Source organism: Mytilus edulis, chromosome 1, assembly GCF_963676685.1.
Source record: "Mytilus edulis chromosome 1, xbMytEdul2.2, whole genome shotgun sequence".
NCBI classification, from domain to species: domain Eukaryota; kingdom Metazoa; phylum Mollusca; class Bivalvia; order Mytilida; family Mytilidae; genus Mytilus; species Mytilus edulis.
This window is the reverse complement of record NC_092344.1, coordinates 115,759-134,370: the sequence shown is the minus strand read 5'-3', so window position 1 is coordinate 134,370 and position 18,612 is coordinate 115,759. Positions and strand designations below refer to the sequence as shown.

Here is an 18,612-nt window from a genome sequence, read left to right as displayed (position 1 = left end):
CATTGTTTATATGTTACCAACAGCCAATCATGATTCTCTGTTAAAACTAAGACAGAGTGAAAATGCAGTGTAGCCTGATTCAAATAATCATGATTCTCTGTTTAAACTGAAGCAAAGTGAAAATGCAGTGTAGCCTGATTCAAATAATCATGATTCTCTGTTTAAATTAAGGCAGAGTGAAAATGCAGTGTAGTCTGATTCAACTAATCATGATTCTCTGTTTAAACTAAGACAGAGTGAAAATGCAGTGTAGCCTGATTCAACTAATCATGATTCTTTGTTTAAACTAAGGCAGAGTGAAAATACAGTGTAGCCGGATTCAACTAATCATGATTCTCTGTTTTAACTAAGACAGAGTGAAAATGCAGTGTAGCCTGATTCAACTTATCATGATTCTCTGTTTAAACTAAGGCAGAGTGAAAATGCAGTGTAGCCTGATTCAACTAATCTTTATTCTCTGTTTAAACTAAGGCAGAGTGTGAATGTGATGTAGCACAATATAAAAAAAACCCATAGTTCTTGGTTTAAAATGAAACAGTTTGTCTTTGGCTGTCTTGTTTATTTTGGTTTTTCTGATTTTTTTCTTTTCCTTTTCAATAATCAGCTGTTTTAAAAAAGAGACACAGGCGTTTGATGGCTATAGGCAATATAAGAATCTAAAATTATGTATATTGTGTGGTCAAATAGGTTCACATGCTAAAAATCTGAGAGCAATCAGTTGAAATCTATTGCAAGAAAAATTCTTGCCATATAATAAAGTCTGTTATACTTGATAACTAAAATGAGGCAAATAATTAAAATACTATAGTCAATGTCATTTGAACCTGTCCTAAGTCAGGAACCTGATGTTCAGTGGTTGTGGTTTGTTGATGTGGTTCATAAGTGTTTCATGTTTCTCGTTTTATAGATAGATAAGACTGTTGGTTTTCCTGTTTGAATGGTTTTACAGTAATTAATTTTGGGGCCCTTAATAGCTTGCTGTGTAAGCCAAGGCTATGTGTTGAAGGCCGTACCTTGACCTATAATTAATTTTACAAATTGTGACTTTGATTGGAGAGTTGTCTTATTCGCACTCATACCACATCTTTATATATCTATGTATATTAAACATTATTAAAAGTTTTTCATATCTTAGAACAGTATTTTAGAGCAGTACAATTTCAAGTACAATTTCACATGAAACAGATTGGTTCGTTTGCTCCCTTATTCATAAGTCTTAATTTTTGGTATCCAGTTATGGGAAACAATTTTATAGAAACATTTGCATATAAACATTCAGTGGAAGGATTCCTTTTGAAAATCATATAATAAACAGCTACAGTAATGAACACATTAAGAATACACATAACAATATTCCAATATTGATACAACAGCTATATATATATATATATATATATAGCTACTTTTGTAGGAGAGCATTGTTTTCTTGTGTTGGTGCTCCATCCATTACAACACACTTAATCCTGCTTAAATGTGGTTTGAATCAGTAGTATAAACTAGTAACAGTATAATTAACCAGGAAGTAAAACAAAACAAAAACAAAACAAAATACTATTTTGTAAATCCATGATTGAGATGCATACAATATTGTAAAGAAGTTTAGACTAGAATTATTGATATATATATATATAAGTATGTATAACTTATTTGTTATGAAATCTATATATTAAAAAAAAACTATAAAAAATTTAAATCTATTAAACAATGATATTCCCTGCAAGATAAAGCATTGCACTTTATAGAACAAATTACACAATTCAAATATACTTAACAGTTTTATAAAAGTTAAATCAACTGCAGACTTGTTGGTTTGGAAAAAAACCCTGCATAGTGTTGATCATTTGTCTGTTAGCATCTAAATAACAATTGATATGGTATGTGCCTAACAACCAGTCAATATAAGTTCAATTATGTCTTATCCTTTTGTTGTCATCTATTCCAAGTGGATACTTTATTTAACCCTTTCACCGATTGCTGCCCAGACTGAAGCTACTCTGAGACGATGGCTTCCCTGGCTACTATTACTTACAAATGTAAGTGGGAGATCTTCATAATAAATGTCAATAAAAACTTGTTTGTAGTTATTTGTGTATTTATTTCATTCACTAACACTATGTTCACAGTTTTGTTCATGTTTTGATAATTTTTTCTTCATAAAATATTCAAATTTTCAAATTTTCAGCATTATCTAGGTGAAATTCTCAAAATTCTGCTCTTTGACCCAAAATCGTAATTTTTTAAACTCAAAACGGCAAAATTTTGAAAAATTTTACGAGGCTGTACAAATTCCTCACACTGAACGATGTCCATTCCAAGTGTTTTGTACATAAAACGACATTTTTTGTCAAAAAAGTATACTGGTTTGGCTTCAATTCTTCCATTTTCTTTCAAAAAATTTTTTCCCTCATTTCAAATTCTCGTAAATTCCGTAAATTTCCTCCGATTTTGACACGGATTTCAACAAATGGAGGCGCCATGTTTACACTTTCATCTGGGTATTCATCAAAGAAAGATAACTCATGTTTGCACTGTTTTGAGCGGAAAATATAAAAGAGGTATTCCGATCCCGGTAAAACGGGATTCATCGTCAGCTGTCTGAAGCGTGAATCCCGGTAAAACGGGACTCATCGGTGAAAGGGTTAAGTTGTCAAGAATATATAAAGTTAAATAATAAAACATGTTTTTGTTATATGTCAAGTCCATGACTTGTGTGGGGAACAAACTGACAGATATATAGACATAGTCACAACCTTTGAGAATTTTAAAAACTGCCAGAACCATTCATACAAGACTTCCAAAAAATTGTCAAAACTTCCCCTTGTACATGCATAGATATATCTGTGTTACTGGTCATTTTTCAATACAGGTTTTTATTTTATGGTCTAAAAAAATAGAATAAAACTGATCACTACTGGGAAAATAAACTCAGAGTGACATGTTTGAAATAAACCAAAACAGGAGATGTAAATCTTAAGTTATGATTGATGACTGGCATCTAAGCTAATCAAAAATAAATAGATGAAAAAATAACAATAATATACCTAATTAAATTTAGAACTATTATGACCAATTCTGTCTTTGTTGTTTAAGATATTCTTGTTGTAAGTCTTTTAAATTTTGTTCTAACATTTTAACTTCATCATATTTTTCTGCTTGTCTAGCTTGTTTGATATAGCCCCTGATTATATTCATTTGTTGAACCATAGGATCGTCTTTGTCACTGTAACGTATACTGGTTTCTTCTGGTATCCAGCCAGACTTCTTCTGGGTTTTAGCTGGTTGATCCGAGTCCCTATTGGAGGGATGAATTTGATGTTTTATAGTTGTCTCCTTTTGTTCTTGTTGTTTTCTCTCCTTTTCTTGTGCCTCAGCAGCAGCCTGTCTTTCATCGGCAATCCGTTGTTGAATTTCAATTTTTCTAGCTTCTTGTAATTTTTTGTAATGTTCCTCAGATGGTAAAGCCTGCAGACCAATCATATTATCTTGCATAAAACTTGTTGCCATGGTTCGGATATTTTTCTGCATTTTTAGTTGTGTTGCTGGTGGAAGGGGGTCAGCATTTGTCTCATACACCCATATTCTTTTACTGTCGATTAAAAAAAAACCATAAAGAAGACAATGATTCATTTCACGTAACAAAATTCTTTTACTGTCAAATAAAAACAACATAAAGAGGTCAACAAGAGAGCACATACTGAAATGTCGCCTGTTTTACTCATCATTGAATTTTTTGTTGGAAGTTTGTAATAAATTTTACTACAAGTATCACATAAAGTTACCATTATTAATATTTCATAAAAATGAGTTTACTAGAAATAAGAAGATTTGATATGACTGACAATGAGACAACTCTCCATCCAAATCCCAATGTGTAAAAAGTAAACAATTATATGTAAAGTATGTTGTTCAACACAGAGCCTTGGCTTATGCCTGACAGCAAGCAATGAAGGGCTCCAAAATGGGTAGTGTACAACAATTTAAACAGAAACACCATCAGTCACACGAACCAGGCCAGACAAACATGTACACCGGGCAACCTTTCCAAACACCAAATATTATTGATCTATCACTTAAAATATCTAAAATACAGACCACGTCACAAAAACTACACACTAATCAGTGAACACTGGAAATGAGGTCAAGGTCAGATGATACCTGCAAGACAGACATACATCTGCAGAGCTGTTAGTAAAGTAACAAGGTTGAAAAAGCCACTATGATAAGAAAAATGACAAGATAATATTTCTAGATAAAAACCAATTCTTTGCATACTGCGGTGACCTTCAGAGAATGGTTGAATGACATCAATAAGTTATAATCATCAGCCATTTGTTAAACATTAAATAGGTTTTCATTACAAATCCCAAATACTGTTGTTTGATCTGGTTTTACTTCGTAATTATTTATCAGTAGGTGTTTATTAAATAAATCATTTGATTATTGTTTCAACAAAGTACTTATAGATAATATAAAAAGCCATTACTTATGGTATGAAATTCCTCCGACTTTATCTTATCTTAATAAACTAGACATCATTGAGATGGGAGCCATCTCTGTGGGCCCAGCTGTGAATAACTTGTGGTAAAAAATTGTATCTTTACCATATAGGACATGGGGTTGTCAACCTAAGTTTTTGACCTAGTAAGTTGTACATACATTATGACACACCCTCTGGTATTGGTTAATATACATGTCAAGTATAAAGTATGAAATTATAATGGGTTTCTAAGGTATAGAGAAGGCACAATTTTTTACAACGGACAGACAGATAGACAGAAGGACCGAATGACAGACTGATCACTATAGGGTGACCCACCATTTGGAATGGCCCTAATAATCTTGAAGGTTTTATGTTCATTAAGCATCTACTAATATTGCTTAGAGCTTTCAATACTTTCATACATCTTTGGGATTTTATTTCTATACTGTTGGGCTGTGTACATAATATATTATCAGTTGACTAATATTTACCTAACACTGTCAATACTTTCATACATCTTTAGGATTTTATTTCTATACTGCTGTGCTGTGTACATGTTATAGGTTGACTCACCACAACTGAAAAAGTCAGCAAAAAAGAATTAGTCATAGAAAATGTTCAAACATTGATCTAGAACTAACACATTTAAGGCTGTATGTTTGCCTGTAATTGCTTACATCCACTTTATTTGAAATCAGGTCTAACAACACATTGTTAATTATGTTATGAATATCTGGTATAAACCCATAACAATGCATCAGCATATATCAGAATTCATAACAGAATGTACAAATATAATGCATAACATTAAATCAATTTCATTCAAATGTTCAAAGCAGTTGATAGCAGTTATCTTTTAAAAGGAATATACATGTGAATTGTTTACACGTCTCTTTTTTGTAGATCTGATTCTGAAAGAGTTTTGCTATTCAAATGAAGCTTAATATACAGTTAAGTAAACTTGCAAATTTCATTGTTTATAATTTATGCTCAATCATATTATAATAAATCTATAATTATAATTAATCTATAAAGTTCATTGAAAAGTAAATCTATTTTGTCCATTTATGGCCTCATTTCATTTTTTTTTCAAAATTTCTATTCAGAATCTTTACTAATTCTTGGTGGTTTTTTTTTTCTGTATATGCAAGTTAATCTAATAATAAAAACCAACCTCAGTGATTCTACCATTGGTATAAACTCTTTCAATAACATCTGTGCATTTTCTACATAAGACTGTAAATTCTAAAATACATATAAAATAAGAAGTGTAAGATGATGATGGATACCTGCTTAACATCCAGCAGCAAATTCATATGCATATTCAGGACGAGAACATGTCAATGTTATATGAATGTTAACCCTGCTTTGTTTCAGGACGAGAACATGTCAATGTTATGTAAATGTTAACCCTGCTTTGTTTCAGGACGAGAACATGTCAATGTTATATGAATGTTAACCCTGCTTTGTTTCAGGACGAGAACATGACGATGTTATATGAACGTTAACCCTGCTTTGTTTCAGAAAGAGAACATGTCAATGTTATATGAATGTTAACCCTGCTTTGTTTCAGGACGAGAACATGTCGATGTTATATGAATGTTAACCCTGCTTTGTTTCAGGACGAGAACATGTCAATGTTACATGAATGTTAACACTGCTTTGTACTAAACCAACATGCTGATCCAGATTTTTAACGTGCTAGCTCACATGGTAATTGTCCACATGTCGTCTACTTACACGGACAAATTTTTCTGACTCTGAGCTGACCAGTCTTTGCTCCTACTCCTTAATGTTGTGTACATGGCCTAGAGGCAGCAAATACCAATTTAAAATTCACTGTTGTTTTTATAAAAGGTTGTGGCATCTTTTTTGTTTTGAAAGGGATGTAACTCCTTACTAACCCCATATGGTAACTAACCATGTATGGTAACTAACCCTATAATTTTTAGGACACCCTATATCAAATATACATAGTCAACACGTGTAGTCCTTTGACCAATCATATCTCTATAAATATGTAGGAGGTAAGCATAGTAAACATAATTGTTTATACATATGACGAATATATTACCTCATACATAATTACTATTGGTGGTTTAACATTACGTTGTTGAATTTGTTGATCTCTCCGCTCCAATAATTTACGACAGTTATTGCATGTACGTATATGAGCCTCTCCCTCAGGACTCATCAATGAATTAAGGCTACTATTGCTACCTGTTCTCTTTAGAAAACCAACCTCCATTTCTGTCTGAAAAGCTGGGTTTGTAAGTTTCTCTGTAAACATTCAACAATCATTATTTCACCACACAAATTAATATTTTTCTTGATTGATAGATAAATACCTGGATTTTTTCAGCATGTAAATTATGTGATTCAATATCTGCCTTATAGCCAAAAGCAACACAAAAGTTACCTCTTCCTCCATTTAAGAGTAACAGGTTTTTAAAATGACTGGAATGAAGTTAATGAGTATCACAAAGAAGGAATTTAACCCAACTGTAGCTATTGGTCTTTGAAATGATTTACACAAATTTACTTCACAAATATATAAGTTATCAAAGTTTAATTTCATATTGTGAAAAAGAATAAATATTTTTCACACATATAAAAATCTGGCAAGAATTTAACCTGTGAGAGTGCTAACAAGTGATTAGGATGAAAGTACACTGACAAACATGAAGAAGGACAAACAGTATGTCTATGCCCCCTGCAGCAGGGGATAACAAGCCCCTACTTGCTAATTATAATGTATGTGAAAGAATAATGTGAAAAAGATTTTGTTGAGGCAAACTAATTAAAACAAGCCCTTACTTGCAAATGTATGAGGAAGGAAATGTGAACATTTATCACACATAATTCCACCACACAATCTACAATGGTGTCTTCGTCTGGTCAGAGAAAAGTTACGGGTACAATCTGGACATGTCTGTACATATTTATCTGGCATCCAAGGAACTACAGATTTTTCAAAAGCTGAAAATAAATCAAATATTGAAATCATATGTTTTATTGTGCATCAAAGTAATATAAAAATTAGGAGATGTGGTATGATTGCCAATGAGACAACTATCCACTAAAGCTGGTAGGAAGTGGATGTAAGCAATGATAGGCAACTATGGCCTTCAACAATGAGAACAAGTGTAACTGTGAGCTACTGCTCACTGATGATACCCCCGCCGCAAGTGGATAATGTTAATAGTGTAAAAATATGTAAGTGTTCGGTAAACAGGAAGTTGCCGAGTGATGAATCTGAAAACACATCACACATTATAGCTGACTTATATAAACCCTGAAAACCAAATTTCAGAAATCCTGGCATTGTAGTTCCTGAGAAAAATGCGATGAAAATTTTCAACTTGGCCATCATGTGTAAAATAATAGTAGTGTTCGGTAAACAGGAAGTTGTCGAGTGATGAATCTGAAAACGCATCACACAGTATAGCTGACTTATATAAATCCTGAAACCAAATTTCAGAAATCCTGGAATTATAGTTCCTTAGAAAAATGCACGAAATAAAATGGTAAGTGTTCGGTAAACAGGAAGTTGTCGAGTGATGAATCTGAAAACGCATCACACGGTATAGCTGACTTATATCAAGTCTGAAACCAAGTATCAAAAATCCTGGTAGTGCAGTTCCTGAGAAAAATGTGACGAAAAATTTTCAACTTGGCTATCAGGTGTAATAAACAGCTGCGCCATGAGCGCATGATACGCCCGACGTCTTATGTGGAAGTCTTATGCAATAATCATAAATAGTTTCTGAGAAAGTTTTAAGCAATAACCATATATCATTTTAGAGACACGGTGGGACATGTGAAACCCCCCACCCTGTCTTTTTTTACAAAAAACTAAATAATACCAAAATAAAATTTTGAATCAAAACCAAAAAGTATACAGATCTTTAGATTAATATAACAAAGAAGTGTGTAAAGTTTTAAGCAATAATCATAAATTATTTTTGAGATACGGCGCGACATGTAAAAAAACCTCCCCCTTTTTTACAAAATACTCAATAACTCAAAAATGAAAATTTGAATCATCACCAAAAAGTATACAGATCTTTAGATTAATATAACTAAAAAGTGTTTAAAGTTTTAAGTCATAATCAAGAATTGTTTTTGAGATACAGTGCGACATGTGAAAAAAACACACCCCTGTTTTACTTATAAAGTGCCGTAACTCAAAAAGTTTAAATCTTATTTTCACCAAAAAGTATACAGATCATTTGACCATCATAAGAAACAACTATATCAAGTTTCATGAATTTTGGATAAGTCGTTCTCAAGTTACAGTGCGACATGTTTACGCCGGACAGACAGACAGACAGACACCGGACATTTGTATACCATAATATGTCCCGTCAAAATTTTGACAGGCGTATAAAAATGATACAAGTGTTCGGTAAACAGGAAGTTGTCGAGTGATGAATCTGAAAACGCATCACATAGTATAACTGACTTATATCAAGCCTGAAACCAAATTTCAGAAATCCTGGTAGTGTAGTTCCTGGGAAAAATGTGACGAAAATATTCATGGGACGGACGGACTGACTGACAGACTGACGGACTGATGGACTAATGGACTGACAGACAACGGAAGGACAGACAGAGGTAAAACAGTATACCCCCCTTTTTTTCAAAGCAGGGGGTATAAAAATCTATACCATATAGTTGGCTATAAGTAGTAGCCCCAATATCAGTCAGGGATATAACTCTATAGGTTTATTACAGAAAAATAACATACATTTTTTGAGGACTAAAAAATCAAAGAACTGTGATAACATATGTATGTTACATGTTTCAAAGGGACAATATACATTTATTTCCCGTTCCTGAGGGAGATATGAAGATTTGTTCACCCAAGAATATTCATATTTCACGAGGGCTTTGCCCGAGGGAAATGTGATTTTTCGAGGGTGAACAAATCTTCATATCTCTCGAAGCTTAGGGAAATGAATGTTTTATTCCACTGCCTATGCTTCGTTTACTTACTGAATATACTATATTAATGTGTATACGTTTGTTTTCTTATCTGCTTGTTTTAATAGCTAAACACGGCATAAACAGTCCGGATCAAAAGTAAATTAATAGTCTTTTTATTTTAACGCTTGAATAAATTTAAACACAGTAATGACTTATCTAACGCTATTTTAATTAAACGACTTTCAAAACGGTATGCACATTAACCGCGCGTAACGTCATATTACGAGGTCCCGATCTACAGAGGGGAATATGATGTTCAGAGGGGAATATGATACTCAGAGGGGAATATGAAGTTTTGTTCGACGTCACATGTGATAGTTTCAACCAATCAAATGTTGATTTCACCATCAAAATCAACATGCAGTGGAATAATATACATTATTAGTTTAACTAAAATGTATTCAAGTTCTATTGATATTAATATTGTCTTTATGTATACTTGACTATAGAAAGATATAACAGTTCAAAATATTTATGAAGTATCAGACTGATTTTTTTTACATTTAATGAAAATCAACAATAACATAGTTTTCAGGGATTATTAACAAACATCTGACATTCAATGGAAAAACAAAAAACCAAACTCTAAGGAAGTTCATAAGATGTATGTATCCTTGTCCCTGTGCCAGTGGGAGAATTACTTACCTTTCCTTTTCCCCGTGTCAGTAGGTGGATGACTTACCTTTCCTTTTCCCCGTGTCAGTAGGTGGATGACTTACCTTTCCTTTTCCCCGTGTCAGTAGGTGAATGACTTACCTTTCCTTTTCCCCGTGTCAGTAGGTGGATGACTTACCTTTCCTTTTCCCCGTGTCAGTAGGTGGATGACTTACCTTTCCTTTTCCCCGTGTCAGTAGGTGGATGACTTACCTTTCCTTTTCCCCGTGTCAGTAGGTGGATGACTTACCTTTCCTTTTCCCTATGTCAGTAGGTGGATGACTTACCTTTCCTTTTCCCTATGTCAGTAGGTGGATGACTTACCTTTCCTTTTCCCCGTGTCAGTAGGTGGATGACTTACCTTTCCTTTTCCCCGTGTCAGTAGGTGGATGACTTACCTTTCCTTTTCCCCGTGTCAGTAGGTGGATGACTTACCTTTCCTTTTCCCAGTGTCAGTAGGTGAATTTCTCACCTTTCCTTTTCCCCGTGTCAGTAGGTGAATTACTCACCTTTCCTTTTCCCCGTGTCAGTAGGTGGATGACTTACCTTTCCTTTTCCCTGTGTCAGTAGGTGAATTACTTCCTGTTAATTTATCCAGTCGAATAATTAGTTTGTTTGTCTCAACAACAAATCTGTCTACTCTAGCTCCCCTTGTAGCTTTGAATACATCAGTATGACTTCTAATCATACCTACAAAATATTAATATTCACTTAGTATACTCTGTGTGAAAGCTCAAATCAATTCATTCATATTTTAATGTAATAACAAGGTTTTAATAGTTCTGGCTTAGAATTTCATTTTGAGCTTTATTGTAATGCTGGTATACATGTACAAAATAAAAACTTAGGTTCTTCCATCTTTTTAATAGATATAGATGAAAACATTTTGCAGCTTTCAAAGTGTACTATACATGCTATAGTCAGGTTTAGTTACTGGTAGTAAAGTTAATGTCCCAAATCCCAATTTTACAATGGTTGTCCTTAATTCATGTCTGTCATATTTATTTTTAATAAATGGTTTTGTTATAAACTAGGGGTTTAGTTTTCTCAATTGAATTGCTTCATATTTTTCCATGTATGGGCCTTTTTTTTTAAGGCTAGAGCCATCTATATGCCTTTATGGGTTTTTCTTATTGTTGAAGGCTGTATGGTTGCTTATAACTGCTTCCATTCTAAATTTTATTACATCCACTTTATTTGAGCTTTGCTGGATAGTTGTCTCACTGGAAATCAAACCACATCTCCTTATTTTTATATAAAATATGTCTGAAACAAAAGCCACTATTCTTCAATTTTCCAAACCTATTTCCTGAGGATCCCATAGTGAAGAATCATAGCCAGTTTTAGTCAAGTTAGCAGAATAGGTGTCAGTAACAGAATCAGATTGATCTACATAATCATGGTTCTCTTTCTCTCCTAATATCTTCTTCTTAGCTTTACCAAATAATCCTAAAACAAACAAACCTCAATTTTCAAGCACAAAAAGTAGGAACTTGGGTTATTGATGCAAAAATACACATTACTGAAAGGAAAGTAATTAAAGCATACATCACACTCAACTGTTAAAGATCAAACACACCAATACTTCATCCTAAATGGTTTTTTAGTTATCTCATATTTTGTCACAAAACAACAATTTCCTAAAACTAAAAGCTTGTTCACAACCTAGCATTCTTAGTGTATCAATTGTTTTATTGAAAATCATATGAGAATATGCGGGATTTACATGACCTGGGGGCAAAGTCAAAGGGACTCAGTAAGAAGTTTCAAATTTTGTTTATCAATGTTTTTCAAATCTTTTTTTCTTATCACCCGTCTATTTGCATAATATTATTAAGAGATACTATTCATAGTCCAAATATTGTTCATCTGACAGCCAAGTCAGAATTCATGATACACAAACATTATTGTTGTTTGGTTTTTGTCACATTGATGCCACCTCGATCTAGCTCCCGTCTCATATATTATAAAGCTCTTGTCATATAAATGTAGTAATAATAAGTTACACCTCATCATTTATCTAAGTACCTCTCAACTGCTGCAGCACGTCTTTGTCTTCATTTGAATGTTCTTCCTCAAAATGATCTTGTAACATGGATACTGTTCCTAGATCCTTCATACACATTGGGCATAAGAAGCCCTCTCTTACCTCACTCGAAGTTGCCATGCTTGAACTATGGGGGAAAGTGGCTCAAGTTTCAACTTTAAAAATGCTGTAAAATATCAAGGGTAGAAGGGTTTCAATTCAAGATTCAAGGATTTTGTTACCACAAATCACTGAAAACATTTACCCAATTCTTTCATACATGTAGCTTTGATAGCTACAAAGATTAAGTTTGTAAATTTGGCTGAACATGTACCTGTAGAAAACTAACAAAATATTTACAAAGAGGATAGCACCACCAAATTTTTGCAGTGATGTAGTTAACCAAGCCCATAAATTTAGATACGATTTAGGTAAATTTATCGATCTATTAAATAAATTTATTCTATAAGGTTATCAATTGAACACTTTAATTAGATCTTGTTTTTACCAGTACAAATATTGATTTTTTTGGTTTATAAATTAGTTTATGTACATTCATAGTCCTACAATCTATCAATACCTTCATTTTGGCATACCAGTATTACAAGGTTTATTTGCCTGGAGAAAACCACAACCTGAGATAGGAAAACTGACAATCCTAGTCAATTAAGATTGGAGTGCTTGGAGAAAACCACCAACCTTCGATAGGAAAACTGACAATCCTAGTCAATTAAGATTGGAGCTGAGTGCAACTGCACGAGCGGGGTTCGAAACTCACAACTGGCTAGTGATTTCAGTAGAAGTACTTAGACCACTAGGCCACCAAGGCCCCAACATAACAAGGAGAAGGTCGATGAAGGAACAAACCCTGTAAGGCTATGATTTATAACCATACACATGATACACATGTATATGTTTTAGTATAACTTAATTATTTTAACTTGACAAGTTTAGGAACAGGAATTGGTAGACATTTCATCAATCATCATATATGTACACAACCAACTAATGAGTAGTAATGATTGAAGAATAATCAGAACAATTTGAAAACTCTTTTCATTATTTTTTTAGAGATAAATGTGCATTGTGAGCCTAGGCTCAGTGTTGTACCTTGACCTATAATTGCTTACTTTTATAAATTGTGACTTGGACAGAGAGTTGTCTCATTGGCACTCATACCACATCTTCCTATATATATCTATACGTTTTCATTGTTCTGTCAATACTTATATAAATATAGATATGCACATGGCAGTACTAACATGACTAACATGACAAAGTACCTTATTCTTGAATTCAAATTTTTTAAAACAAGAATGTGTCCCCAGTACACGGATGCCCCAAATAATAGAAAGATCATATCATAGGGAACATGTGTACTAAGTTTCAAGATGAATGGACTTTAACTTCATCAAAAACTACCTTGACCAAAAACTTTAACATGAAGAGGGACAGAGGAACAAACAGACGGATGGACACACAGACCAGAAAACATAATGCCCCACTACTATCCTAGGTGGGGCATCAAAATTGATGGACATTCAGTTTTACTGTCTCACTTCTTGTTTAATTTTTAAAATCTTTAATTAGTTCAAATTTTGAAAGACTACGTATACACTTATGTATATTTCATTGAGATACATGGAAACAAAATACTGAACTTGATGACATCAGCAGTAACTGGAATCAAAAGTGATCTAGTGTAACTACATTCGTACAATAAAATTTAGAATGGAAACGGGGAGACAACAACTGGACCAAAGATTAGAAAAGAGCCAAAGGCCATCAATGGGTCTTCAAAACAGTTAAAAAAATCCAGCACCCGGAGGCGTGTTTCAGCTGGCCCCTAAACAAAAATGTGTACTATTTCAGTGATAATAAAGTCATACTTAACTCCAAAACATATAAAATGATAAATGAACTAAAATTAAATATCCTACAAGACTTACCTAGGTCAGAGGCTCCTGACTTTGGACAAAAATGAGGTGGGGTTAAACATGGTACAAATTTACATATTAATCAGACATTGTCATGAAATTAAAATATAAAAGAATGCTGGTGTGGTAGACTGTATTTCATAGGTTTTAATAGTAATTGTGTATATTTCTATTTTAGTCTATAGTTTTTTATTTTGTATATTATATGTTTTGTATATATGACTTATATTGATAATTAACAGTATGGACATATTAATTACAGATTGTAATTAATTGATTATTTATTTTCTTTATTAGATATATAGGAAGATGTGGTATAACTGCCAATGAGACAACTCTCCATCCAAGTCACAATTAAAATTTATAAAAGTAAAACATTATAGGTGAAGGTACAGTCTTCAACACAGAGACTAGACTCATACCGAACAACAAGCTATAATGGGCCCTAAAATTGACTAGTGTAAAACCATTCAAACAGGAAAACCAACTTACTAATCTATATAAAAAACGTGAAATGAGAAACACTTATGAACCACATAAACAGACAACAACCACTGAACATCAGATTCCTGACTTAGAACAGGTGCAAACAATTGCAGTGGGATTAAACGTTTTAATGGTACCAAACTTTCTCCCTTTTCTAAAACAGCAGTATACCATCACAACATAGAAAGACACAGTATAAAATATCAATTGGAATGACTTAACTCAATCCAAAAACGAAGTGACACAAATAAACGCACAATGAACGAATAAATTCAGCATTCTTAAGTTCATTTTATTAACTTATATTAGACATTTGGAATTTGACAGATGATGATTTTTACTGGTAACCGTAACTTCGGTTTCCCTATATTTTTCTTCAAAGGATTTCTTTTCATGGTTCATTGGATCACACGCTACTTTATTTCTATTGATCATTATGTTTTGTACTTTATTTCTTTTGTTCTTTATTCTGGTAATCACTTTTGATATTGATATAATGGTGAACAAAGTCACATGTGTGTGATATTCTATTAAGTTTCATATAAATTCTTTTTTAGGTTTCTATATTCTATATATACATTTACATAATGTAGTAATCCTGGAAAGATGTGATTAAATCCATGAAGATGATTCAGGAGGTCCGAGTACACAGTTATTTCGTAGTGCATTTCTTTTAGACAATAAATGAAAATTAAAAAAATCCCACCTGCGCTTTCTCAATAATATTTTTACAGTGTGTTGTACTACTTTTGGGACAAATTATATCAAAATTATAGAAAACTTCATCAGCTCTAACTCAAAATATGGACAATTTTATGTTAAGGGGGTCTTGAAATCTTTTGACAGCTTCCGAAGTGCTAATTTTTGACCTTTTTCAGCTAGACCTAATCACTACTTTACATTAATATTTATGATCCAATTTTTTTTACAGTGTCATTTCAACCCCCAACTTGCAATATGAGGCATAAAACATGGAGAAATAAATTTGGAAGGGGTATAACAAAAATTGGCAAGTAACACACTGTCCACACTAAGGACTATATTCGTGGACAACGAAAATCAAAGGACGATAACTGTGTACTCGGACCTAATAGGATAGAAAAAGTTGACCAATCTTAATAAAACTTGGTATGACTAAAGCTTAATATATTATAAGACTGCTTACAAAGTTTCATAGCAATAGGATATATATTATAGACAATATGATTAATTTTATATTCAACTTTGCGTGTTAAATTTAGACGTTAAAATTGAGAAATTTCAACTATCAACATTTGGGGCTTTTAAAATTTAAATATTGCAAAAAAATACTTTTAAAATGCCTTAATATATAATATATCATGTATTTAAAGCAATAGAGTACTCATTTGATATATCAGACTTAGCATAATTATTCAAAAGTCAAATTTATATGAGCCTGTGCCTAAAAATGGAGGTTTTCCAATGAAGGGGGGCCTTACATAAAGATGTAATATTTTCCAGCAATTTTAAATTTGTGAAGCTTTTTGATTATAAATAATCCTTACATATGTATTTAATGTACTTTAAATGGAAAGAAAACTTACAAATAACATATCATATTAGTTTAAAAGGGTCTTAGGCCAAGTAAGACTAAAAATAATTTAGGGTCAATTTAGGCCGTAGCACATATTTACATTTAAAAATGCATATTGAAGCTATAGGAAATAAAAATTTGTGTCTTTTCTATCATTTCTATACTCAGGTGACATGATACAATAAATCTGAGCACAAAAAGGCTCTTACATTCAACTTTTTTACCAGACAGTATGGTCTGATACAATGATTTTTCACTTTTTAGTGAAAAACTTGCATGCAATTTTAGTCTCAACAGGCTTATATTTGAACCACATGCTATCCTACAGAAGTAAAGAAAGATATTATGTGAAATGAAACAGGTACAAAAGACATTGTTAAGTGCTTTTTATACAAATTTAGTGAGGGCTTTATTATGGACTTCAACTTTTATGTGCCATGCTCCTCACATTTAACTTGATCCAAACAGGGCGTTAGACGAGGGTCATTTATACAACACATTTTGCTCATATTGTCTGAGATAATCTTATTCTCTGTAGATTCAGAGTTCACAAATGAGTACTAAAACTGGATTAAAGCATAGAAACACAAAAATTGACACATGAAAACATGTCAGATAGAAAGTCAAAATGCCACTTATGCATCAACATTGAAAAAGCTATGAAATGCTTATTTTGACCATATAATGCCAAAATTGGTCATTTTTGCAGAAATTCTATCAAATAAAAGTTTAAATCCTTTAGTTTTATGCTATTTGACAAATTGACACCATCAAATCATTCAGGGAAGTTGCCAAAGTACAGATTCTATATTTCCTGATTTCACCTCTTAGGTCCGAGTACACAGTTATTTCGTAGTGCATTTCTTTTAGACAATAAATGAAAATTAAAAAAATCCCACCTGCGCTTTCTCAATAATATTTTTACAGTGTGTTGTACTACTTTTGGGACAAATTATATCAAAATTATAGAAAACTTCATCAGCTCTAACTCAAAATATGGACAATTTTATGTTAAGGGGGTCTTGAAATCTTTTGACAGCTTCCGAAGTGCTAATTTTTGACCTTTTTCAGCTAGACCTAATCACTACTTTACATTAATATTTATGATCCAATTTTTTTTACAGTGTCATTTCAACCCCCAACTTGCAATATGAGGCATAAAACATGGAGAAATAAATTTGGAAGGGGTATAACAAAAATTGGCAAGTAACACACTGTCCACACTAAGGACTATATTCGTGGACAACGAAAATCAAAGGACGATAACTGTGTACTCGGACCAGGAGGCCTTTGCACAAGTTGCACCTCATGGGAAGGTATAAGCGTATTTACACTTTTGGTATTTAGCTGAATCTTGCCTCCAAATGACCTTAGATCTACTCCGAATCACCTTTTGACGTCAAGCAACAATCACTTTTAAAATGTGACGTCAAATAATTTAAATTATGATGTCAAAGTTTACGGGAACCTGTGTGATTTTACGTAATGGTGGACAAACTTGCATACAAGTGTAAATACGTCTTTTTATTAAGCTCTTGTTTATTATCTTGATTTTTGCAACCACAGAAGAAGCATTGTGTTTTATTAGCCTTTAAATTATTATTATTGTCTGTATTTGGATACGCCTCTATTGTGCTCTTTCCAAAAAATAAATATTGAATATTGAATTGGATAAAAACATTTTTTATCTGTTCATATACTGTAGCTGCCATGAATACGGCATGCATCAACTTTAAATATCATTAATATGGGCTAGATTGATTTGTGACAGATCAACATCATCACTGGCCTAGTCCAAATGATTATGATGTCTTGAAAGGCGATTTTATTTTTTTTGCTTCCACAGTATATATATATAGCTGCCCCAGAAGAGGGGGGTAGGAGGGGTCCTGATCCCGAAATCCCGGGCTTAAAAACATGAAATCCCGAGGTCCCGAATTTAAATAAAGTTAAATCCTGGATCCCGTAATTTAAAAAAAAAAGTATTCCCGAATCCCGAAGGGGTAAATCCCGAAATCCCGAGCTTAAAAACACCCGATCCCGTGGTCCCGATAAAGGTCCTATCCCCCCTCCCAGAAGGCGTCAAAGTGAAAAAATTAACATGATTAAAAAGCCTTTCAAGACGTCATAATTATTTGGACTAGACTGTGGCCCAAACAAATTGTATCTGATCAACTTGGGGATGGAACACCATGAAACCTTTAGGATTCAGTATCTGTTGGAAAAAATCAAGGATCAATCACAAAACAGAAGAAGACATATATACTATACTCTATTATCTATACAAATCCTTTGAAATTGGTTACTGGTTTTGACTCAGCAGAATTACAAATTTGTATCGATTGTATAACTATAATACCCATTACTTAGTTTTTTCTATATTGAAGCATTTCTTCTTCAGTTGCAGAAAACAATCAACATTTCTGCAGTTTTGACATCTGCCCATCAATGACAGTCCAGAGGAGATCCGAATGAGATCCATAGA

General features: G+C 33.0%; 1 protein-coding gene across 1 annotated transcript; it reads right to left on the bottom strand.

Moving 5' to 3' along the window:
- Nucleotides 1-1,537: 1,537 nt before the first annotated feature.
- On the bottom strand, nucleotides 1,538-18,602 carry LOC139521157 (rabenosyn-5-like). Its single transcript, XM_071314465.1, has 9 exons — nucleotides 18,494-18,602; nucleotides 12,152-12,336; nucleotides 11,426-11,572; nucleotides 10,670-10,813; nucleotides 7,298-7,459; nucleotides 6,555-6,760; nucleotides 5,655-5,725; nucleotides 4,972-5,058; nucleotides 1,538-3,586 (listed from the first exon to the last, which is right to left on the bottom strand). Exons 2-9 carry the CDS (start codon nucleotides 12,288-12,290, stop codon nucleotides 3,061-3,063), a joined length of 1,482 nt encoding a protein of 493 aa, XP_071170566.1. The 5' UTR covers nucleotides 12,291-12,336; nucleotides 18,494-18,602; the 3' UTR covers nucleotides 1,538-3,060.
- Nucleotides 18,603-18,612: the final 10 nt, after the last annotated feature.

Excerpts from the sequence above, each read along its gene's own strand:
- LOC139521157 (XM_071314465.1), bottom strand. The coding sequence starts at position 12,290 with ATGGCAACTTCGAGTGAGGTAAGAGAGGGCTTCTTATGCCCAATGTGT. Across the intron at positions 11,573-12,151 it reads CGTGCTGCAGCAGTTGAGAG|GATTATTTGGTAAAGCTAAG; the intron begins GTACTTAGATAA and ends TGTTTGTTTTAG. Across the intron at positions 3,587-4,971 it reads GAAAGTATTGACAGTGTTAG|TAAAAGAATATGGGTGTATG; the intron begins GTAAATATTAGT and ends TTTAATCGACAG.